Source organism: Salvelinus alpinus, chromosome 21 (genome assembly GCF_045679555.1).
Source record: "Salvelinus alpinus chromosome 21, SLU_Salpinus.1, whole genome shotgun sequence".
Classification (NCBI taxonomy): Eukaryota; Metazoa; Chordata; class Actinopteri; order Salmoniformes; family Salmonidae; genus Salvelinus; species Salvelinus alpinus.
The window spans coordinates 7,258,013-7,282,825 of record NC_092106.1 but is presented as its reverse complement, the minus strand read 5'-3'; the positions used below and the strand labels follow the sequence as shown (position 1 = coordinate 7,282,825).

The 24,813-nt window shown below is 46.8% G+C and overlaps 1 protein-coding gene across 5 annotated transcripts in view; it reads left to right on the top strand.

Moving 5' to 3' along the window:
* LOC139547720 (cell adhesion molecule DSCAML1-like) overlaps positions 1 to 24,813 on the top strand; it is a 160,805-nt gene that overhangs the window by 103,899 nt on the left and 32,093 nt on the right. For 4 of the 5 annotated variants that reach the window (XM_071356737.1, XM_071356735.1, XM_071356736.1 and 1 more), the window contains exons 4-13: positions 5,228 to 5,374; positions 7,008 to 7,286; positions 9,948 to 10,223; positions 10,541 to 10,840; positions 13,752 to 13,894; positions 14,379 to 14,508; positions 15,584 to 15,862; positions 16,341 to 16,460; positions 16,684 to 16,860; positions 24,164 to 24,369. In XM_071356737.1, coding sequence (XP_071212838.1) covers positions 5,228 to 5,374; positions 7,008 to 7,286; positions 9,948 to 10,223; positions 10,541 to 10,840; positions 13,752 to 13,894; positions 14,379 to 14,508; positions 15,584 to 15,862; positions 16,341 to 16,460; positions 16,684 to 16,860; positions 24,164 to 24,369 — 2,057 coding nt within the window. Of the gene's footprint in view, positions 1 to 5,227; positions 5,375 to 7,007; positions 7,287 to 9,947; positions 10,224 to 10,540; positions 10,841 to 13,751; positions 13,895 to 14,378; positions 14,509 to 15,583; positions 15,863 to 16,340; positions 16,461 to 16,683; positions 16,861 to 24,163; positions 24,370 to 24,813 lie in introns of those variants that run through there. The other variant, XR_011669591.1, reaches the window with a different exon arrangement.

The window sequence follows — 24,813 nt, the reverse complement described above, 5'->3', positions numbered from 1 at the left end:
CTCCATCTGCCCTCCTTCCTGTGGGGTCAGCCCTTTCTCTCCTCCACTGACTCTCTCCATCCAGGCCCAGCCAGTCTTCCTAATGGCAGGTGTGTCAGTACCAAATGCCCCTAGAAAAAGGGAGATGGGGGGGAGAGGGAGGGAGGGAGCAAGGGACGAGGGAGGGAGGGAGGGATAATCTCTACCCTGTCAGAGATACAAAACAGAGACAGATCCTGACCAAATACAGGCTCAGCGACCACCAACTGGCTGCAGAAAAAGGGAGACACAAAAAGACATGGCGACCCAAAGAGGAGTGTCTATGTGGTCACTGCACCACATGGGAGGTAGAGACAGAGATCCACTTTTTCCTCTACTGTGAGAAATACTCCCAAATAAGAGAATATTTTTTCAAGAAAATATCTCAATCAATTCCTAACTTCTGGGCATTTACTAATGACATAAAGCTGGGAGTTATTCTGGGTGAGGGAGAAACCACTAATATTACTGCCAGATATGCATATGATTGCCATAGGCTGAGGGACATTTCATTGCCATTAATTCGCTGAAGTATTTACATTCCATATAGCTGACATAAAGTACATCTTGTTGTTAATTTATTACCCATTAATTCTCTTTCTTTTTATAATCGTAAGTTTATCGACCGAAGATTGCACAGTATGACAGCAATAGTGTTGTACCTGTACACATGATTATATGTGCTATTATTACTACTACTGATTTCATTCACCTCCTTGCATTGTACTTATTTACTGAAAGGCCGTACCACTGTACTGCTTTGGCAATATCTACAAATCCTATTTCATGCCAATAAAGCAATTTGAATTGGGAGAGAGAGAGAGACCAACCAGAGCAATAACATTACTACCTGTATCTGTCTCTACTTCATTATTGTCCTCGTTCATTTCTTGCTGCTAATTGTTATTTACTCATCGTTTATCATTATTTGTCCTATTATTATCTGTCTGAGTCATCATTGATTTGATATGTGTCTATGCGTTTGCTTTGGTAAAGTATTTGGCAACACTTTCCATGCCAATAAAGTATTTTCAATTTGAAACAGAGGGGGGGGGGGGAGCAGTGGAGGGAAGAGTGAAAACAGCGATTTAGTGATGAATATTTCCCTCCATCTGCCGCCGTGGTCACTAACCACACTGAATAAGCTGAGGGACGTAGGGACGTAGGGACGGGCGGAGGGAGAAGGGAGAACGAGAGTGAGTGGTAGCAGGGAGGCAGGTGGAGAAAGAGACGGACGGAGAGACAGAGGGCGAGGGGAGAACGAGGGAGGGAGGGAGGGAGGGAGGGAGGGAGGGAGGGAGGGAGGGAGGGAGGGAGGGAGGGAGGGAGGGAGGGATGAAGAGACAGATCCATGGGAAGCTCTGAAGGATTCTCTGTCAGTGGCCTTAGCCATCATCAGTAGGAACACTCCACTACCAAAGGAGCCATAATGTATTGTTTGGGGGGAGGCGGAGCCATAATGTACTGTCTGGGGGGAGGCGGAGCCATAATGTACTGTCTGGGGGGAGGCGGAGCCATAATGTACTGTCTGGGGGGAGGCGGAGCCATAATGTACTGTCTGGGGGGAGGCGGAGCCATAATGTACTGTCTGGGGGGAGGCGGAGCCATAATGTACTGTCTGGGGGGAGGCGGAGCCATAATGTACTGTCTGGGGGGAGGCGGAGCCATAATGTACTGTCTGGGGGGAGGCGAAGGAGGCGGAGAAACAATCCGCTCCTCATCAGTTAGATTGAAGAGAATTGTTCTTGTCCACTCCCCTCTGAGCCCTTCCCCCTTTCTGTGCATCCTTTTGCTCAGCTCTCTCTCTTCCTCTTCCTCTTTACTCAACCCTCAATCCTTGGCCCTCCCCTCACCCCTTTCTTCTATCCCTTCTGTCTCTGTCCTCTCTCCTTTCTGCCGTCTTTCCCTCCTATTCTGTAAGGCGCTCTTTCTCTCGCTGGCTGCATCTGAAATGTCTCTCTGTTCGCTACATAGTTCACTTGTTTTGATCAGACCCCTGTGGTCCTTAGTCAAAAAGTAGGGCACTATATAGGGAATAGGGTGCCATTTCAGATGCACTTCCTGTCTGTGTCAGAGTGTTGTGACAGGGTGGTGAGGGTGTTGTAGGGGGTTAAACTCACCAAGTGCACATTATCCTGTAAGACTTAATACCCAGGTTGGAACAGAAGGGCAGGCCCGCAATTACAGCCTTCACGGCCTAGCACTCAGCACGACAACAGTTAGCCACCCACACACGCACGCACGCACGCACACACACACACACACACGCACACACACACACACACACTGCTACAGTAGTACAAAAGGATACACACAGGTGAATACATATTAAACCATTTTTAATGAACACTCATAGTAGAAAACGGTGTACTGTGTGTGTGTGTGTGTGTGTGTGTGTGTGTGTGTGTGTGTGTGTGTGTGTGTGTGTGTGTGTGTGTGTGTGTGTGTGTGTGTGTGTGTGTGTGTGTGTGTGTGTGTGTGTGTGTGTGTGTGTGTGTGTGTGTGTGACTGGAACATATAAACCAGCATCTATGAGATAGTTGAACGCTGTGAGAATGTTGTGTGAATGCTGATATGATGTTGTTGTCAGTTTTGAAGGCAGGAAGGAACAGGCACTCCCGTTGCCATCTGAGTCTTGTTAGAGTGATGGAGTGTGTGTGTGTGTACGTGTATGTGTGTGTGTGTGTGTGTGTGTGTGTGTGTGTGTGTGTGTGTGTGTGTGTGTGTGTGTGTGTGTGTGTGTGTGTGTATGTGTGTGTGTGTGTGTGCGCGCGCGCGTGTGTGCGTATGTGCATGAGTGTGTGCGAGCGTGTGTGTGTGGCAGGGAGCCAGCCCTGTCGTCTCTGCTTTAATAAATCTCCTTTGGATGGAGCTGTGGAGCCATAAAGTGCATCGATCGCCATCCCTCACACTGCCGTTGCCAACACACACACACACACACACACACACACACACACACACACACACACACACACACACACACACACACACACACACACACACACACACACACACACATACACGCGTTTGTATTCATTGATACTCTCTCACACACTCACACACATTCCCTATCATTCACAAACACATACAATCACACATACACACATACACACACACACACACACACACACACACACACACAGACACACACACACACACACACACACACACACACACACACACACACACTCCTTTATAAACTCACGGACACCAAAAATGAAGATGAGTCTACTATTAAAAATATCAGAAATAAACCTCAAGTCTTTGCATGTATTAGGGTTACTGTGCCTGGCCAGACGCTGACCAATAGCTATAGACACCTCCCCTCAGAGCTAGTGTGTGAGGTGAGTAGTATACACTCAAATAAAACATTTCCCTGCATTTATTTACTAGATGTCAACATTTCCATAGCCCTTGTGGACACAGTGGTTAACAAACAAGAACCAATCGGAAAATACCCTTGATACACTCTAAAACACACACACACACACACACACACATTCATAGCACTTATATAACAATCCCCAAAACTCACAGAGAGTGGAATAATACAGCCTGTCTCAACCCGAGCCAGAGAGAACAGACAAATGAACGTTAACAGAAGAGTGTAAAAGGGATGAACAGTGAAATCCACTCTGTGTGTCTGTGGGCTTCATGTTGGATCCGGGCCTTATCGACAAGAGGATAAATCAGGGGCAGGCTAAGGCACTCACTGATGTGAAATGAACATGACACTAATATACTGTTACAATAACACAACCCCTGAAATATTAACACATAACCTCTCTCTCTCTCTCACTCTCTCAATCTCTTACCTCTCTTTTGCCTTAATGTACTCTCTCTCTGTATTTTAAAAGCATAAATCATTAGATGGACAGCATTTGATAGCTGCTCTCTTAAAAGCTCCTGTGTGTGTGTGTGTGTGTGTGTGTGTGTGTGTGTGTGTGTGTGTGTGTGTGTGTGTGTGTGTGTGTGTGTGTGTGTGTGTGTGTGTGTGTGTGTGTGTGTGTGTGTGTGTGTGTGTGTGTGTGTGTGTGTGTGTGTGTGTGTGTGTGTGTGTGTGTGTGTGTCCGTGTGTGTGTGTGTGTCCGTGTGTGTCCGTGCGTGTGTGTGTGTGAACTCTACAATGTTGGGTTTAATTGTGCAAGCTAGGGCTGTGGTGGTCATGAAATGTTGTCAGCCGGTGATTGTCAAGCAAATAACTGCCGGTCTCACGGTAATTGACCGTTAATTAACATAAACACATTGAGCATCTCCAGGCTTCCGCTCATAGCCTACAAGCCACAGACCCTTGGAACATCTACATATTAAAAAGTCGAATAAATCCATGGAATATAGCCTACACCTTCACAATAAATCCGTTATTTATTTCAGACAGGTCTAAAGAAACAAGTAATGGTGAAAATGATCTTCCCCAAAATGTACACATATGTATTCCAGTTAAGCTCTACACCCGTTGTGAAGCGAACTCATTTTAAGAAGTTATTTGGCCACTTTAGTTGTGATACAAACCTTATCAAAACATATAGTCTTATGGGCGAGGCTACATGAGGTGTGGAGCCTTGTTTTGATTTACAATGGACCAGTATCATGTACCTGTCTCGAACCAGGGTCAGGGGGAAAAAAGACATGTCATCTACGCACTAAAAAAGCGAAGGCCATACTCCTATTGTAAAGAGAAGCAATGTGCTTAATATTAGGACAGTTGTGAAATAAATATAGTAGGCCTAGCCAATAGTACGCTTATGGGATCCTCCTCTTTTTATTAGTAGCCATCACTCTGTGTTCTCAACGCAATTGCATACCCTATAGAAATGTTGCGCAACATGAGCTCATGGGCTCTCATGAAGTGTTTGATTAGATTTTCAAATACATTTGCATTGATGTCAGAGTGATTAGAGGGACATTAGAGTGCTGAGTACCAGGCAGCCAAGTTTGGTAGGCTACTAATGACCAGCAGGAGCATCAGAGCTTGGAGAAGCCTATTTACCGTGACGTAAACGGTCACGTGGAATTTGACAGCAGTCATGACTCGTGACCGCCGGTGTGGCGGTAATACGGTCACCGTAACAGCCCTAGTGCTGGCCAAACAATGAACCAATCAGTCAATCAATCAATCTGGGACTGGCTTGTGGTGGGTTGACATGACAGTGTTTGTGTTTTGGACATATGAACTGACATTTTCCTCTCCTCCTCTTCTCGTCTACAGGGAACCGTTTCTTCCTGACGTCGTTCGGGGCCCTGTACATATCAGAGGTCCAGAAGGAAGATGCCCTGTCCACCTACCGCTGCATCACCAAGCACAAATACAGTGGCGAAACTCGCCAGAGCAATGGAGCCAGGCTCTCTGTTATGGGTGAGAGAGAGAGAGAGAGAGAGAGAGAGAGAGAGAGAGAGAGAGAGAGAGAGAGAGAGAGAGAGAGAGAGAGAGAGAGAGATTTTTAGATAAAACTATACTAAATATAATCATGTCACCAAATAATTTGCAACGAAGGTCTGTAGTAGCCTCAACAGCACTCTGTAGGGTAGCACCATGGCGTAGCCAGAGGACAGCTAGCTTCCGTCCTCCTCTACATTGATAAAACCTAGGAGGATCATGGTTCTCACCCCCTTCCATAGACTTACACAGTAATTATGGCAACTTCCCGGAGGACGTCCTCCAACCTATCAGAGCTCTTGCAGCATGAACTGACATGTTATCCACCCAATTAAAGGATCAGAGAATGAATCTAGTACTGAAGGCATAAGCTACAGCTAGCTAGCACTGCAGTGCATAAAATGTGATGAGTAGTTGACTCAAAGAGAGAGAAAGTTTTGAACCAATTAATTTCTTCCAAAATGAAGGAGAAGCAAGAGAGAGAGATAATTTCACTGACTTAGCTAGCAAATGCAGCTAGCTAGTTTAACCTACTCAAACACCCTGCTCTAACAGAGGGATGCTATGTTAGCTAGCTTGCTATGACTATCAAACACAACACTGGAACTCTTCCAAGTCAAGGTAAGCTTTTGGTTTTAGAAATGTATTGCCACTTGTGCCCACCGGTGTAAGTGCTAAACTGCTTATTGGCTGTACACTGTAACCTTACTGCATGATTGTAGCGAGTTGACAAATGCGTTAGTTCTATTAGCTATGTTGGGAATGACGTTACTTTAGCTAATATGGCAAAAAATATGTAGGCAGTGTGTAGTATTTTTTTTTGCCTGGTCACATACAGCTGATGTGTTGTGCATTGAAGTCAACATGCGAAGGGAAAAAATGAGAGGAGGAGAGCGCATAGATGCGAGAAGGAATACAACGTGGCTGCTATGAAAGTGAACCGTGTTTACTTGTGATCAGGGGTGTATTCATTCCGCCGATTCTGTTGAAAACCTTTCTTAAACGGAAGCAAACGGAACGAAATGGGGATAAACATACCTGAATTTGTCCAATAGAAACTCCCGGTTGCAACTGTTGGACAAATAATTACACCCTAGATCAACTAGATGCAGGCAAGAGTGCGCAAGGCGGTATTGAATGTGTCCCTGTCTGTCCATGTGTCTCATGTGTCTCTATGTTGTAAACTTTCATTCATAGGCTAGGTTGTAGCAACCTCATGATGGGTATAGAGAACATGTTAGTATCATGTAGTAGCCTAAACCTATCGATGTTACATTGAGCTGGGTGAATGGAATATGAATGACAGTCATCTAATATGCTGTCATAGAAATAAGGCCACGCTCATAAATTTTTTCTTCAAATCGTCCTCCCTCTTAAACGACACCGACCGCCACTGGTGTGTGTGTGTGTGGGTGTGTGTGGGTGTGTGTGGGTGTGTGTGGGTGTGTGTGGGTAAGTGCTTTTTTGTCTTTTGGTGCAAGATTGTCTTGCAGTACATGGGTTATTGCTATCTTTGTTTCCTTTCCTTGAATATATCTTCACAGTATATTCTTTGGAGTCAATAGCAGCATGATCAATATCAGTATTTCGAACCCCGCTCCCCTCCCCCCAGACCCTACGGAGTCCACCCCCTCAGTGTTGGACAGTTTCCAGTCCGGGGAGGTCCAGGTGGGGCGTAATGTGGAGCTGCCCTGCATCGCCTCGGGGTATCCCAACCCCACCATCCGCTGGCTGAAGGACGGACGCCCGTTGCCCGCCGACTCCCGCTGGACGCGCCGTCTCACGGGCCTGACGGTCAGCGACCTGCGTCTGGGCGACAGCGGCAACTACATCTGCGAGGTCACCAACAGCTTCGGCTCTAAAGAGGTGACCGGTCATCTCAACGTCATCGGTGAGTCACAAGTCACATGTCCCTGTACTGTTCCTTGGTTAGTTCACCCCAAGTTACAGGAACAGTTTGTTGTTTGGAACGAAGGCCTGTAGATGTGTCGCTATGCACATAGTGGCCTAATGCACAGGTCACTTGGAATATTAATTCATATTTACATTTGACGTTTTAGTCGTTTAGCAAATGTTCTCATCCGGAGCGACTTAAAGTTAGTGCATTCATCTTAAAGTAGTTAGGTAAGGTCAACCACATATCACGGTCATCGTAAAACGTTTGACATTTTAAAATCGCTTTTTTGATATTTGGTGGACACGTTATTGGGATGTGTTTTGGCTGACTTTTCATTGGTCGGTTTGGTGCCTTGGACTACGTAGATGTATCCAGTATTAGCAGAAGCCTCATGTGTAGGTTTGGTGCTATCGGACCCCAGAGAAATATACTATGATGATGTTCTGTCCTGGCCATCTGGGACTAGATTGTAATACACCAGCACTATCATCCTGTAGCTCCGTCCCGTGACTGAATACAACCACATTTACACATAGAATGGAGACACCACCTTCTCTCAACCATAGAAAATTGTTGCACATTCAGCATTTGCGTTCCTCCCGCATGACCGAACGCCTCATCACCCTCTCCCGGCAGAGGTGTTTAAACAAGGAGAGAGAGGGATTGATCGGGAGGAGAGGAAGAGATGAGGGGATCGTTTAAGCTCTGTTGGCTGTGTCCTTGCCCCCTGTCACCTCGCCACAACCCCTCTCTGGGATGAGTTTGATCCTGATCTCCAGGGACACCTCGCTCCCCTCCTGCCCGCTCCGTTTCGGTCCTCTCGGAACCCATGCCGAGCGTGGCCATGGTGACAGGAGGGAACACTGGGCGTTCCGAAGGCGCAGCTTCCCCTGTGTGTCACTGGGAGCTGAGGAGAGGGGAGGAGGAGGAGAGGGGAGGAAGAGGAGAGGGGAGGAGGAGGAGAGGGGAGGAGGAGGAGAGGGGAGGAGGAGGGGGTATTGTTTGGGGGACGAAAGATCTGGGGAGACTAGACAGAGACACAAATGGGATGGTGATGTTGAGGAGAGAGAGGGAGGGAAGGAGGGAGAGAGTGGTGAGGATGAGTGAGAATGGGGGGTAAGGGTAGTGGAAGTTGGTCCGTTTGGCCGTAGGGCACATCATGGTGAACTCACACAAACCCTACCTGACAGGGCAGGGGAGGTGGGACACTCACACACACACACACACACACACACACACACACACACACACACACACACACACACACACACACACACACACACACACACACACACACACACACACACACACACACACACACACACACACACACACACACACACACACACACACACACACACACACACACAGTAGTCCCCAGCACATAACACCAGCTGCCTTATTGCTCATTGACATTTTCGCTCCCTCTCTGTCTCTCCGTCTCAGTTTCTCTGGGTGTCTCATATTCACAGGCACATACTGCACATGCACATTACGCTCAGGCAAGTAAAAGTGGACCCCGTACACACCCAAGCTCTATGATTTTGAACCGTTTTGAGAGAAGAGAGCTGAAGAGATCTTCTCTCCACCTCTCTGCAGAGGGTACCTGTACCGCCCTCTCCTTCTAGCTACCTTGGCTACATAGTCCAGTCGAGGGAGCGTTTATTTCTATGCAGTGTAGTTGGTTTCCACCACATCTCTAGGCGTACCCCGGTGTACCCCGACTCCACTGCCAGTGTGTACTGTACCAGAGGAGGCTGGTGGGAGGAGCTGTAGGAGGACGGGCTCATTGGAATGGCTGTAATAGAATCAATTGGAAGGGAGTCAAAGATGTTGTTTCCGTGTGCTTGTTTGGTACCGTTCCGTTTATTCCATTCCAGTCATTACAATGAGCCCGTCCTCTTATAGCGCATCCTACCAGCCTCCTCTGTACTGTACTGCAGCACTCACCTGGTTATGAACAAACGGCAGCCATTTTGTACCAGAACATTGCACTGTACTTATAAAATATATTTGAAGTGACGGTCCCTTGAATAAGGTGATCTGCCCTTACATTTTTTGGGAGGAAAAATACTTCATTAACTTATTTACTAACTGAAGTTACATAATTTAACTTTTTTTTAATTATACCGCCTTTTCCCTCCTTCCCTTTCTCTCTCTCTCCCTCCCTCCTTCCCTTTCTCTCTCTCTCCCCTCTCTCCCTCTCCCCTCTCTCCCTCTCCTTCCCTCCTTCCCTTTCTCTCTCTCTCCCTTCTCTCCCTCTCCCCTCTCTCCCTCTCCTTCCCTCCTTCCCTTTCTCTCTCTCTCTCCCTCTCCCCTCTCTCCCTCTCCTTCCCTCCTTCCCTTTCTCTCTCTCTCTCTACCTCCCTCCCTCCATCCGTTCCCCTCTCTCTCCCTCTCCCCTCTCTCCCTCTCCTTCCCTCCTTCCCTTTCTCTCTCTCTCTACCTCCCTTTCTCTCTCTCTCTCTCTCCCTCCCTCCCTTTCTCTCTCTCTCTACCTCCCTCCCTCCCTTTCTCTCTCTCTCTCTACCTCCCTCCCTTTCTCTCTCTCTCTACCTCCCTCCATCCGTTCCCCTCTCTCTCCCTCTCCCCTCTCTCCCTCTCCTTCCCTCCTTCCCTTTCTCTCTCCCTCTCCCTCTCCCCTTCTCTCCAAAGAGCCGTTGAGAGTGACTCTATCTCCTAAGAACCTGAAGACGGGCATCAGCAGCACGGTGATCCTGTCGTGTGCCGTGCAGGGTTCTCCCCACTTCACCCTGTCCTGGTACCGCAACACAGAACCCGTCCTCTCCGACCAGCACTTCTCCATCCAGGGGGCCCACAACGAGACCCTGTTCATCTCCGCTGCCCAGAAGAGACATTCGGGAGCCTACCAGTGCTTCGCCACCCGCAAGGGCCAGACCGCACAGGACTTCTCCATCATACTGCTGGAGGGTAAGGAATGTGCGTGTGAGTTAAAGGGGTGGGTTGGGGTTGTGTGTGTGTGTGTGTGTGTGTGTGTGTGTGTGTGTGTGTGTGTGTGTGTGTGTGTGTGTGTGTGTGTGTGTGTGTGTGTGTGTGTGTGTGTGTGTGTGTGTGTGCCTATCAGTGTTTTGCCATCTACAAGAACTAGACCTCATAGGGTGAGAAGTGTGAGGGATAGGCTGTGTGTGTGCGTGTGTGTGTGTGTGCGCGCGCACGTGTTCGTGCATCAGAAATGACCCAATACCTAGCCTCTAACCTCTCCCCCCTCTCCATCCCTTCTTCCTCAGATGGTACGCCCCGTATCGTGTCCTCCTTCAGTGAGCGAGTGGTGGTCCCGGGGGAACCCTTCTCCCTCATGTGCGCTGCCAAAGGTGCCCCTCCCCCCACCATCACCTGGACTCTGGATGATGAGGCTGTGGCCAGGGATCCGTCTCGGGTGAGGGCCAGCCAGTACACGCTGTCGGACGGCTCCACCGTGTCCCACGTCAACGTCAGCAGCCCGGAGATCCGCGACGGAGGGGTGTATCGCTGCGCCGCACGCAACTCGGCCGGTAGCGCCGAGTACCAAGCGCGCATAAACGTAAGAGGTGCCTGTCTACTTTTCAATATCAGCCATAGGGTTCTAATACCCGCCCTCCCAAACCCCCTTACCTTGACCCCTCCTTTCCTCTCCCCTCTTCTCCTCGCCTACTCTACATTCCTTCTCCCTTGCTTTCTCTCTGTGTGTGTGTGTGTGTGTGTGTGTGTGTGTGTGTGTGTGTGTGTGTGTGTGTGTGTGTGCGTGCGTGCGTGCGTGCGTGCGTGCGTGCGTGCGTGCGTGCGTGCGTGCGTGCGTGCGTGCGTGCGTGCGTGCGTGCGTGCGTGTGTGTGTGTGCTACTTGTTTGTCCCCATGCCTTCATTTGTTCTTTCCAAATATCTGTTGTTTTTCTACTCTTGCCAGTCTGTCACTGTCTCGCTCTGTCCCTCCCCTCTCTCTAGTCGCTTTCTCACACTCTCTCTATTACACACACACACACACACACAGACACACACACACACAGTTTGAGTGTCAAAGCCAGGAGAGTGAACAGGGTATTCCTCCAGAAAGAAAGAGACAGAGGGACGACCATGGCAGCCACAGTCTGAAATACAGAGAGAGAGAGAGAGAGGGAGAGGGGGAGAGAGAGTCGTGAAGACTGAAAGATAGGGGGGTTACAAAGAGTGTGAGATGGAGGGAGTAGATGGAGGATAGTAGGGCATAGAGAGAGAGAGAGATGCAGAAACAGAGAGAGGTACGCAGAGAGGAGGAAGTGGAGAGGTAGAGACAGATGGTGAGGAACAGAGGGAGAACGGAGGAGAGGAGAGAGTGAGAAGAGGAGAAGAGAGCCAAGTCTCATCTGAGCTTGTGTCAGAGAGGTGACGGGGAGCACTGACGACAGGCCTGGTGATGTCACTGTCACCGCGGTGATCGCCGGGGACAACAGGGAGGAGGAGTGGCACTGATGGCCAGAGCCGTATCAGAGGGAGAACGGAGGAGAGAAGAGAGTGAGAAGAGGAGAAGAGAGCCAAGTCTCATCTGAGCATGTGTCAGAGGGGTGATGGGGAGCACTGACGACAGGCCTGGTGATGTCACTGTCACCGCGGTGATCGTCGGGGACGACAGGGAAGAGTGGCACTGACGGCCAGAGCTTTATCCCTCTCCACCTCTCCATCCTCTCTCTCCATTTCCTCCTCCTCTCTCTCCCCATCTCTTTCAGCAAGACGCTCAGTTATGACACGTGTGTCTGCTCTAAGGAGACATGCCAGAATGCTACATTGGAGTGAGAATGAGTGGTTGCCAGGGACTCTCAAACCCAGCAGTAACACACGCTCTGCTTGCAGTAGCAGACACTCATTCCGATCCACATACACACTGATACACACTGACAGATGATACACTCAACCGCAGTAACTTACACTAAAACAAAAGTACTCCCCCCCCCCACATGCATATACACACACTTACACTCCACAATTGCAATAACAACCACCAAACTGCACTTTCACACAGACACCCAAACACACACTGACATTACATTTCAATCCATGTGTGAGTGAGAGTGTGTGAGAGACGGTGTGTGAGACAGTGTGTAAGAGACGGTGTGTGAGACAGTGTGTAAGAGACGGTGTGTGAGACGGTGTCTGAGAAAGGAGCAGTGTGACAGAGCTGGTGAATAATACATCTGCGGTCGACTTGTCAGCGCTGTGACTTCAAAGACCAACGCACACTGAGAGAGACAGAGAGCGGGAGAATTAGAGAGAAAGAAAGAGAGAGAGAGAGAGAGAGAGAGAGAGAGAGAGAGAGAGAGAGAGAGAGAGAGAGAGAGAGAGAGAGAGAGAGAGAGAGAGAGAGAGAGAGAGAGAGAGAGAGAGAGAGAGAGAGAGAGAGAGAGAGAGAGAGAGAGAGAGAGAGAGAGAGAGAGAGAGGGAGAGAGAGGGAGAGGGAGAGGGAGAGGGAGAGAGAGAGTGTACTCGTACTAAATAAACCCGGCGCTCTCCCGATGAACGCATCACACCTCACTTTCTCTCCTGTCTGTCATCCCTCCGTCTCTCTGTCCCCATCGTCTCTCACCATTGGTCCTCTCTGGGTCCTCCAGCCCTGTTGCCCATGGTAACATACTCATCGTGCATTGTGTTTCCTCTTCCATTCTCCCCACCCGCCATCCTCAAACTGACTGTGGATGCATCCAACTGGCACCCTATTCCCTATACAATGTGCTACTTTTGACCAGAGCCTATAGACTGCCATTCGGGACTCGACCTGTGTTGATACAGATGTAGGATCTTAATTTGATCACTCTTTTGTTGCTGAGAAATTTTCCTGCACGGCAGGAAATGCAAAACTTGTGGTGTATTCAAGCCGTCTAGCACAGACGTATATGAGGAGACTAGAATTTGTGATGAATCTAGAAGCTCAAATCACCTACAGTAGGATGCGCAAAGATAGTCAGGATATTGCAACAGAAATGTATTACAATGATTATGTTCGTACTCTCACCATAACACAGGAAATAGACACGCGTACAGTTACATGCACATGCACGCACAGACACACACACAAACAGATTTGATTGAAATGGGACAGGGCATTCTAACCCCCTATCCATCCATACACCCGATCCTCCCTCCCTCCTTTCCTCCCCTCCTCTTTCCCTCCTTCCCTTTTCTCCACAACCTCATCTGATGATCTCCCTCTTTCCCCCCTCCTTCTCTTCACTACCCTCTGACTACCCCATATCTCTCTCCTCTCTTCTCTTCTCTACCTCTCTCTCTCTTTTTCCCTCTCTCTCTCTCTCTCTCTCTCATCTCTCTGTTTCTTTCTCTTCTCTCTCTCTCTCTCTCTCTCTCTCTCTCTCTCTCTCTCTCTCTCTCTCTCGCTCTCTCTCTCTCTGTCGTCTCTCTGTCTCTCTCTCTCTCTCTCTCTCTGTCTCTCTTTTCTCTCTCTCTCTCTCTCTCCTCTCTCTCTCTCTCTCTCTCAGGTTCTCCCAGGATCAGGGATATGCGTAACATCACGGCGGTGGCTGGGAGGAACACCTTTATAAACTGCCGTGTGATTGGCTATCCCTACTACTCAATCAAGTGGTACAAGGAGGGGCTTCTGCTGCCCGACAACCATCGTCAGGTGGGCTCATTTTTTTTCTCCACGATTTTCTCAATTTTGTACACAAACGCAAACAAGAGTAACAAGAAAAAACCCAACTAACGACAACAATCAACAATCCCAAATAAATTGTCATATCTCAGATACAACGTGTCTGTGTCCCCAAACTGCACTCTATTCCCTTCATAGTGCTTTTTGACCAGAGACCTATGGACGCTCTGGTTAAAAAGCACTATGAAGGGAATAGAGTGCAGTTTGGGACACAGACACGTTGTATCTGAGATATGACAATGTATTTGTACATGTAGCATGATGCTGAGGTGAATGTTGTCGTTAGTTGGATTTTTTCCTATAGTGTACTATATCAGGAATTGGGTGCCATTTGTGATGCAGACCCTGTATAAATGTAAACTGTTAAAGTGCTGGTATTCCCATGGTCAGGGAATCTTAATATTAAGTCTAATGTTCATCTTAAACCTAATCTTAATCCTAATCTTGATCTTAGGTGGTGTATGAGAACGGTACTCTGAAGCTCAGTGACGTCCAGAAGGTCTTGGACGAGGGGGCGTACCTCTGCAGCGTGCTCATCCAACCACAGATCTTCATCAGTCAGACCGTCTACGTCCAAGTCAAAGGTCAGAGGTCACTTACTCTACAGGAAGTGTGGTGGGGTTGTAGTTTATTTGTGTGTTCAGTATGCTTGTGGCTGTCTGTGTTACTGGATGCCGTGTATTGGGAGAAGGGGGGGTTGGGTGCACGTCACTGAGTGTGTGTGTGTATTTGAGTATGCTTGTGAGTGAGTTAGTTTTGTGTTTGAATGAATTTGTGGGAGAAAGAGCAAGTGAGATCGTGAAAGAGCGAGAGCGCACGCGTCACCTCTAATAACCTCTGATTAAGGGCCGGAGTGGCCTACTACAGCCTCTCAACCACTCAGCAATTACACAAAGCAAGAGTGCTATTGTGCGGATATATATGGGTGTGTGTGTGTGTGTGTGTGTGTGTGTGTGTGTGTGTGTGTGTGTGTGTGTGTGTGTGTGTGTGTGTGTGTGTGTGTGTGTGTGTGTGTGTGTGTGTGTGTGTGTGTGTGTGTGTCAGAGCACAGGGTCAAGACTGTACAGCTTGTGTGTTGCCTGTTTTATAGTGTGTTGATGAGGTTGAATGTGTGCTTGCCATAGGAAGATGGAAGGGTGTGTCATCTGGTGTGTGTGTGTGCGTCTCGTCATTTCTCTGATTTAATTAGATTAATTTTAACGAGGCCCAAATTAAATCCCCCAGATGTCTCAGCTCTACGCCCCCCCCCCCCCCCACCCGCCCCATTCCTTGCCCCCCACTCCTACTGTGGTCACCATGGCAACGCCATTCTTCCCTCTGCCGATTGGGCTCTAATTAGAGCAGCTATTATGGGCTGGAGAGGAGAGAGTTGGGGGGCCGGGGAGACGCTGGGTTCCAGGATTAGACTGACTGGAGATCACAGGGAAGGTCACTCACCATAAACTACTAACCAGCCCACCACCCAGTCTGAATCACTCAATATGAACTACCCACCCATCCAGCCATCCATCTCTCTCTCGCTCTCTCTCTCTCTCACACACACGTATGTATCTGCTTTCCTCCCTCTCTGTCTTTCCCTTTTTGACCCTTTCCCTCCTCCTCATGCTTCCTTTCTCCTCTTATTCTATCTCTCTCTCCCTCCCGTTTACCGTCTCTCAGTGCCCCCTCTGATCCAACCCTTTGACTTCCCCCCCACCTCCATTGGGAAGCTCATGTACATCGCCTGCGTGGTGTCGTCTGGCGACATGCCCATCCACATCACCTGGCGTAAGGACGGCCAGGAGATCGTGGCCTCGTCGGGCGTCAACATCGAGACCAAGGAGTACATGAGCTCGCTGCAGATCGGCAAGGTGTCGCTCAAGCACAACGGCAACTACACCTGCATCGCTAGCAACGACGCCGCCACCGTCAGCTCTGAGAGGCAGCTCACTGTCACAGGTGAGACAGGGCCGGTTGACAGACAGACAGACAGACAGACAGACAGACAGACAGACAGACCCACCGTCAGCTCTGAGAGGCAGCTCACTGTCACAGGTGAGACAGGGCCGGTTGACAGACAGACAGACAGACAGACAGACAGACAGACAGACAGACAGACAGACAGACAGACAGACAGACAGACAGACAGACAGACCCACCGTCAGCTCTGAGAGGCAGCTCACTGTCACAGGTGAGACAGGGCCGGTTGACAGACAGACAGACAGACAGACAGACAGACAGACAGACAGACAGACAGACAGACAGACAGACAGACAGACAGACCCACCGTCAGCTCTGAGAGGCAGCTCACTGTCACAGGTGAGACAGGGCCGGTTGACAGACAGACAGACAGACAGACAGACAGACAGACAGACAGACAGACAGACAGACATACCGTCAGGCTCCTAGTTTAATCTTCTCCCTCCCCTCCCTACAGTGCCTCCTCAGTTTGTGGTCCAGCCCAATAACCAGGATGGGATCTACGGCAAGGCGGGGGTCCTCAACTGCTCCGTGGACGGATACCCCCCTCCCAAAGTCATGTGGAAGCACGCCAAAGGTACCCATCCTCACCCGTCGATTTACAGCGTTCGCCGTTACTGTGTATCTAGCCGTGTTTGATGTCAGCCTCAAACCGTTCAGATGTCCTATACCATTTAGCAGACACGTTGATCCAAAGTGATTTTACAACAGTCAGTGCGTCTACCAGCTGATTATAATATAGTGGACTATGATCTTGATAACCATACTGCAATCATCAGTGAAATTCCCCCCCTTGCTAGGTACAGGGAACCCCCAGCAGTACCACCCAGTGCCTCTGACCGGTCGGATCCAGATCATGGGGAACGGCTCCCTGCTGATTCGTCACGTCCTGGAGGAGGACCGGGGCTACTACCTCTGTCAGGCCTCCAACGGGGTGGGCTCCGACATCAGCAAGAGCATGGTCCTGACCGTCAAGAGTGAGTCTGACCCGCAACCCGGACCACAAGTACACATTCTCAACCACACACCAGGGCGAAAGTTAGCCTAGTGGTTCGAGCGTTGGGCCAGTAAACGAAAGGCCGTTAGTTCCAATACCCGAGACGACAAGTTGAAAAATCTGTAATTGTCACCTTGAGGAAAGCATTTAACCCTCAGTCGCTGTACTACTATGGCTGACCCTGTAGAACAACATATTTCACTGCACCTATCGGCTCTATGTGACAATCCAAAAAAAACACACCATAACCACATGCTCTCAACCCCACGCACACCGAGTGAGCTCTGACATCGGCAAAAGCGTGGTCAAGAGTGAGTCTGACTGCAACCTAACCACACACAGTGAGGAACATAATCAAAGAAAATGGAGAAAACTAGCTGATAGGAGTTGATAAAAATAAGGATTGTTACTCCTCTGGTTTAACATACCTTCCTGGTATAGAGATCATGGCTTTGCTATTTGTATCCCACGGATACCCCCCCCAGTCATGTAGAAGCACGCCAAAGGTACCCATCCTCACCCGTTGATTTACAGCGTTCGCCGTTACTGTGTATCTCGCCGTGTTTGATATCAGCCTCAAACCGTTCAGATGTCCTATACCATTTAGCAGACACGTTTATCCAAAGTGATTTACAACAGTCAGTGTGTCTACCAGCTGAGCCACACAGAACCACCATAAGATGGCTTCAGTGAGGGCTGGAACACTCCAGTCAGCCTCGAGTATCAGTTTCCCTCTTGTGTTCTCTCTCTCTCTCATGAGTCACTCAGTGTGTCAAAGCAATGAGGCGACTCTGATAGCACTACCATAGTTAGCTATACTGACAAAGAGAGAGAGAGAGAGAGAGAGAGAGAGAGAGAGAGAGAGAGAGAGAGAGTGACCATGAATATACTGATGATACAACACAGAACAGGAGAGAGAGATGGATTTTATGACTCTAGGGATCAGTCTTCAAAAAACACTTTGTCTTTCATCATGATCTGCAATCAATCTGTCGACCCTGCACTGGCTTTCAGTTACATCAGCATCTAAACACACACACACACACACACACACCTTTGTGCTCATCAAATCAAATCAAATTGTATTGGTCACACACACATGTTTAGCGGATGCTGTTGCGGGTGTAGCGAAACGCTCGTGGTGTTGATAAAGTGCTCTTATCATGTATGTTTGCCTCTGAAGCCTCTGACCTGCATCTAGCTTTAAATAGCAGACTGTCCTCCTGCAGCAACTTGACAGAGAGCTGAGATGTTTCTCACTCACTCTCTACCTTACTGTATCTTGCTCTCACTCGTTTCTGCTCTAGCTCTCTCCTCTGCTTCGCTCACTTGCTGTGTAGGTGTCACTCTCACTGTGTCTCTCTCTCTCTCTCTCTCTCTCTCTCTCTCTCTCTCTCTCTCTCTCTCTCTCTCTCTCTCTCTCTCTCTCTCTCTCTCTCTCTCTCTCTCTCTCTCTCTCTCTCTCTCGGTCTCCGTCTCTCTCTCTCTCTCTCTCTCTCTCTCTCTCTCTCTCTCTCTCTCTCTCTCTCTCTCTCTCTCTCTCTCTCTCTCTCTCTCTCTCTCTCTCTCTCTCTCTCTGTCTCCGGCTCTCCCTCTCTCTCTCTCTCTCTCTCTCTCTCTCTCTCTCTCTCTCTCTGGCTCTCCCTCTCTCTCTCCCTCTCTCTCTTTCTCTCTCTCTCTCTCGGTCTCCGTCTCTCTCTCTCTCTCGGTCTCCGTCTCTCTCTCTCTCTGAGGCGGTGTTAGTGCTGTTGATTGAACCGTTCCTCTCCTCCTGCCTCCCTCAATTCTGTCCGTTTTGCTCGGCGGAGGGAGGAAAGGAGGCAGGGAGGGATGAATAAATGATGGAAACAAAACAGCGGAGATCGATTGTGTGTGTGAGGAGTAAGGGAGGAGCTGAAGAGGATGGTATGTGAGTGATTGAAGAGGAGGAGAGAGGGATAGGTAGAGTGAACATCCTTCCTGGTGCTTATTCACACAGTTCCCACTAAACTGAGTATGAGAGAGGAAGGCATGAACAGTACCCATCAAAAGTTTGTACACACCTACTCATTCCAGGGTCTTTATTTTTACTATGTTCTACATTGTAGAATAATAGTGAAGACCATAAAAACTATGAAATAACACATCATGAAGTAACCAAAAAAGTGTTAAACAAATCTAAATAGATTCTTCAAAGTAGCCACCCTTTACCTTGATGACAGCTTTGCACACTCTTGGCATTCTCTCAACCAGCTTCACAAGGAATATTTTTCCAATAGTCTTGAAGGAGTTCTCACATATGCTGAGCACTTGTTGGCTGCTTTTCCTTCACTCTGTGGTCCAACTCATCCCAAACAATCTCAATTGGGTTGAGATTGGGTAATTGTGGAGGCCAGGTCATCTGATGCAACACTCCATCATTTTCCTTCTTGATCAAATAGCCCTTACACAGCCTGGAGGTGTGTTTTGGGTCATTGTCTTGTTAAAAACAAATGAGCCCAAAATGAGCTCACTAAGCCCAAAACCAGATAGGATGGTGTATCACTGCACAATGCTGTGGTAGCCATGCTGGTTAAGTGTGCCTTGAATTCGAAATAAATCACTGACAGTGTCACACCAGCAAAGCACCCCCAAACTATCACACCTCCTCCTCCATGCTTCACAGTGGAAACCACACATGCAGAGATCATCCGTTCACCTACTCTGCGTCTCACAATGACACAGCGGTTGGACTCATCAGACCAAAGGACCGATTTCCACCGGTCTAATGTCCACTGCTCGTGTTTCTTGGCCCAAGCAAGTCTCTTCTTCTTAGTGGAGTCCTTTAGTGGTGGTTTCTTAGCAGCAATTAAACCATGAAGGCCTGATTCATGCAGTCTTCTCTGAACAGTTAATGTTGAGATGTGTCTGTTACTTGAACTCTGTGAAGCATTTAATTGGGATGAAATTTCTTAGGCTGGTAACTCCAATGAACCTATCCTCTGCAGCAGAGGTAACTCTGGGTCTTCCTTTCCTGTGGCGGTCCTCATGATAGCCAGTTTTATCATAGCGCCTTATGGTTTTTGCGACTGCACTTGAAGGAACTTTCAAAGTTCTTGAAATTTTCCGTAAGATGGACTTGGTCTTTTACCAAATAGGTCTATCTTTTGTATACCCCCCTACCTTGTCACAACACAACTGATTGGCTAAAACACATTAAAAGTTCTCTAGAGTAGGGGCCAGCATTCGGAATTTTGGATGAAAAGCGTGCCCAAATTAAACTGCCTGCTACTCAAGCCCAGAAGATAGGATATGCATATAATTGGTAGATTTGGATAGAAAACATTCTAAAGTTTCCAAAACTGTCAAAATAGTGTCTGTGAGTATAACAGAACTGATTTGGCAGGCAAAAATCTGAGAAAAATCCATCCAGGAAGTAGTTTTTTTTGTTTGTAGTTTTCTATTCAATGCCATTACAGCATCCATTGACTTAGGACTCAAATTGCAGTTCCTATGCCTTCCACTAGATGTCAACAGTCTTTAGAAATTGTTTCAGGCTTGTATTCTGAAAAATGAGGGAGTAAGAGCAGTCTGAATGAGTGGACCCTGCAGTGTCACAGAGCTTTTTCATGCGCACAACCGAGAGAGTGCCTTTCTTGTTTACCTTTTATATTGACGATGTTATTGTCCGGTTTAGATATTATCGATTATTTAGGCTAAAAACAACCTGAGGATTGAATATTAACATTGTTTGACATGTTTCTATGAACTTTAAGGATACAATTTGGATTTTTTGTCTGCCTGTTGTGACTGCGTTTGAGCCTGTGGATTACTGAAGAAAACGCGCGAGCAAAACAGAGGTTTTTGGATATAAAGAGAGACTTTATCGAACAAAACAAACATTTATTGAGTAAATTAATGTCTTCTGAGTGCAATCATATGAAGATCATCAAAGGTAAGTGATTCATTTTATCTATTTCTGACTTGTGTAACTCTTCTACTTGGCTGGTTACTGTTTGTAATGATTTGTATGCTTTTGCCGTGAAGCCTTTTTGAAATCTGACACGGTTTTTGGATTCACAAGAAGTTAATCTTTAAACCTATGTAAAATACTTGTATGTTTTCAGAATTTTTATAATGAGTATTTCTGTATTTGAATTTGGCGCTCTGCAATTTCACTGGATGTTGGCCAGGTGGGAGGCTAGCATCCCAAATACCCTAGTGAGGTTTTAAGAAGGAAAGAATTTCCACAAATTAACTTTTAACAAGGCACACATGTTAATTGACTACCTCATGAAACTGGTTGAGAGAATGCCAAGAGTGTGCAAAGCTGTCATCAAGGCAAAAGTAGGCTACTTTGAAGAATCTCAAATATAAAATATATTTAGATTTGTTTAACACTTTTTTTGGTTACTACATGATTCCATATGTGTTATTTCATAGTTTTGAATGTCTTCACTATTATTCTAAATGGTAAAAATAAAGAGAAACCCTTGAATGAGTAGGTGTGTCCAAACCTTTGACTGGCACTCTAGTTCTTATCATTGACTATAGTTCTACTTTACTGTGATGCTACTTTATCATACAGAGATGAGTTTCCCAAAGCATAATTATCTTAGGCACTAAGATAATTGTTCCTCCATTGCCTAATGGACTTAACCTTTTACTGCAGTGGGCTAAATCAGGGTCACACAGAGGTTACATCCCAATATTACCCTTTATATACCCTACCGTTGAAAAGTTTGGGGTCACTTAGAAAGGTCCTTGTTTTTGAAAGAAAAGCAAATTTTTTTGTCCATTAAAATAACATCAAATTGATCCGAAATACAGTGTAGACATGGTTCATGTTGTAAATGACTATTGTAGCCGGAAACGGCAGATTTTTTATGGAATATCTACATAGGCGTACAGAGGCCCATTATCAGCAACCATCACTCCTGTGTTCCAATGGCACGTTGTGTTAGCTAATCCAAGTTTATCATTTTAAAAGGCTAATTGATCATTAGAAAACCCTTTTGTAATTATGTTAGCACAGCTAAAAACTGTTGTTCTGATTGAAACTGGTCTTCTTTAGACTAGTTGAGTATCTGGTGCATCAGCATTTGTGGGCTTGATTACAGGATCACAATGGCCAGAAACAAAGACCTTTCTTCTGAAACTCGTCAGTATATTCTTGTTCGGGGAAATGAAGGCTATTCCATGCAAGAAATGGCCAAGAAACTGAAGATCTCGTACAACGCTGTGTACTACTCCCTTCACAGAACAGCACAAACTGGCGCTAACCAGAATAGAAAGAGGAGTGGGAGGCCCCAGTGCACAACTGAGCAAGAGGGCAAGTATATTAGAGTGTCTAGTTTGAGAAACAGATGCCTCACAAGTCCTCAACTGGCAGCTTCATTAAATAGTACCCACAAAACACCAGTCTCAACGTCAACAGTGAAGAGGCGACTCCGGGATGCTGGCCTTCTAGGCAGAGTTGCAAAGAAAAAGCCCTATCTCAGACTGGCCAATAAAAAGGAAAGATTAAGATGGGCAAAAGAACACAGACACTGGACAAAGGAAGATTGGAAAAAAGTGTTATGGACAGACGAATCTAAGTTTGAGGTGTTCGGATCACAAAGAAGAACATTCGTGAGATGCAGAAAAAATGAAAAGATGCTGGAGGAGTGCTTGACGCCATCTGTCAACCATGGTGGAGGCAATGTGGTGGTCTGAGGTGCTTTGGTGGTGGTAAAGTGGGAGATTTGTACAGGGTAAAAGGGATCTTGAAGAAGGAAGGCTATCACTCCATTTTGCTACGCCATGCCATACTCTGTGGATGGTGCTTAATTGGAGCCAATTTCCTCCCACAACAGGACAATGACCCAAAGCACAGCTCCAAACTATGCAAGAACTATTTACGGAAGAAGCAGTCAGCTGGTATTCTGTCTATAATGGAAGGGCCAGCACAGTCACCGGATCTCAACCCTATTGAGATGTTGTGGGAGCAGTAAGAAGTGCCCATCAAGCCAATCCAAATTGTGGGACGTGCTTCAGGAAGCATGGGGGTGAAATCTCTTCACATTACCTCAACAATTTGACAACTAGAATGCCAAAGGACTGCAAGGCTGTAATTGCTGCAAATGGAGGATTCTTTGACGAAAGCAAAGATGGACACAATTATTATTTAAATTAAAAATATTTATTTATAACCTTGTCAACGTCTTGACTATATTTCTTATTCAATTTGCAACTCATTTCATGTATGTTTTCATGGAAAACAAGGACATTTCTAAGTGAACCCAAACTTTTGAACGGTAGTGTACATCACAGAAGACTGAAATATAACACAACTGTTTGACATAGAAACACCAGATTTTTGGCGCTTAATTATTATTATTATTTTTTAATAAATTATCAAAAATGTAACCATTAGGTAATGTGACTTATTATGATTATGAGTAAGAAACATTTATTCCATTGTCAAAATCGACTATTAAGTGTAAATAGGATACATTTGGTCAAAAAGTTAGTCCCGTCCAAAACTGAGATTTACAAGATAATTTAAAAAATGTGTCACAAAATGAAGGGTGTGTAGCAGTTTTCCTTGGGTTGGGTTTATTTCAACCCTGCCCACATACCCACAGCTGGCAACACCTAAGTAATCATCAATTCGGAGCACAGCTGCAAGTGACTCAATCATAATGCTCATGGTAAATTTGGTTTGACTTTGGATATCCCTATGGGGCTAGTTAGGGATCATCAGTAAATTACACAATGTACATGGAACAATATTTTAAATGTTCAATAGCTCCAAATTGCAATGACTTAACCTCAAACCAATGATATATAGTAGACATTCATATACAAACATTGAAATCTTTAAATTAATGAGAAGACTAAAAGGTGTGCAACATGAAAATATTGTCCCATTTACATTGTGGAATATATTGACAGTCCCTAACTAGCCCCACAGATAGGCTATCCAAAGTCAAACCAATGGTGACACACTGGCCAGCTGAGGCCAATGGTGACACACTGGCCAAAGAAGTTGGCTAGCTTGCTAGCCAAGGCTAAATCCAGACACAAGACTTGGTTACACTGTTTCAATCTCATTCTCAGCTGCATTTCCTAATGAGGAGGATTAAAACCAAGGCTAAATCATTAATTTCATCCCTCCTTTAAAATGATCTTCGTGCGAAAGTTGATTCTTATATTTTGGTGGAAACGCATGTATAACGAAAAACTCTGCCTGTATTTCCCTATCGGACTCTGTCCCATTATTTCCCTTGTCACTCCCGCCATCCTTCCCACCTTCATTCTTCCCTGCATCGTTCTCTCTCCAGTCCCAGCAATGATCACGTCACACCCTAACACCACCATGGCCATTAAGGGACAGATTAAGGAGCTGAACTGCACAGCGAGGGGGGAATGGCCTATCATCATCCGTTGGGAGCGTGGTGACACGGTCATCGACCCCGACCGTAACCCTCGCTACGCCATCACCACCAGCCCCAATGAGAAGAGTGATGAAGTATTGTCTACGCTGAAGGTGAGTCACACACATACAGTGGGGAGAACAAGTATTTGATACACTGCCGATTTTGCAGGTTTTCCTACTTACAAAGCATGTAGAGGTCTGTCATTTTTATCATAGGTACACTTCAACTGTGAGAGACGGAATCTAAAACAAAAATCCAGAAAATCACATTGTATGATTTTTAAGTAATTAATTTGCATTTTATTGCATGACATAAGTATTTGATCACCTACCAACCAGTAAGAATTCCGGCTCTCACAGACCTGTTAGTTTTTCTTTAAGAAGCCCTCCTGTTCTCCACTCATTACCTGTATTAACTGCACCTGTTTGAACTCGTTACCTGTATAAAAGACACCTGTCCACACACTCAATCAAACAGACTCCAACCTCTCCACAATGGCCAAGACCAGAGAGCTGTGTAAGGACATCAGGGATAAATTGTAGACCTGTACAAGG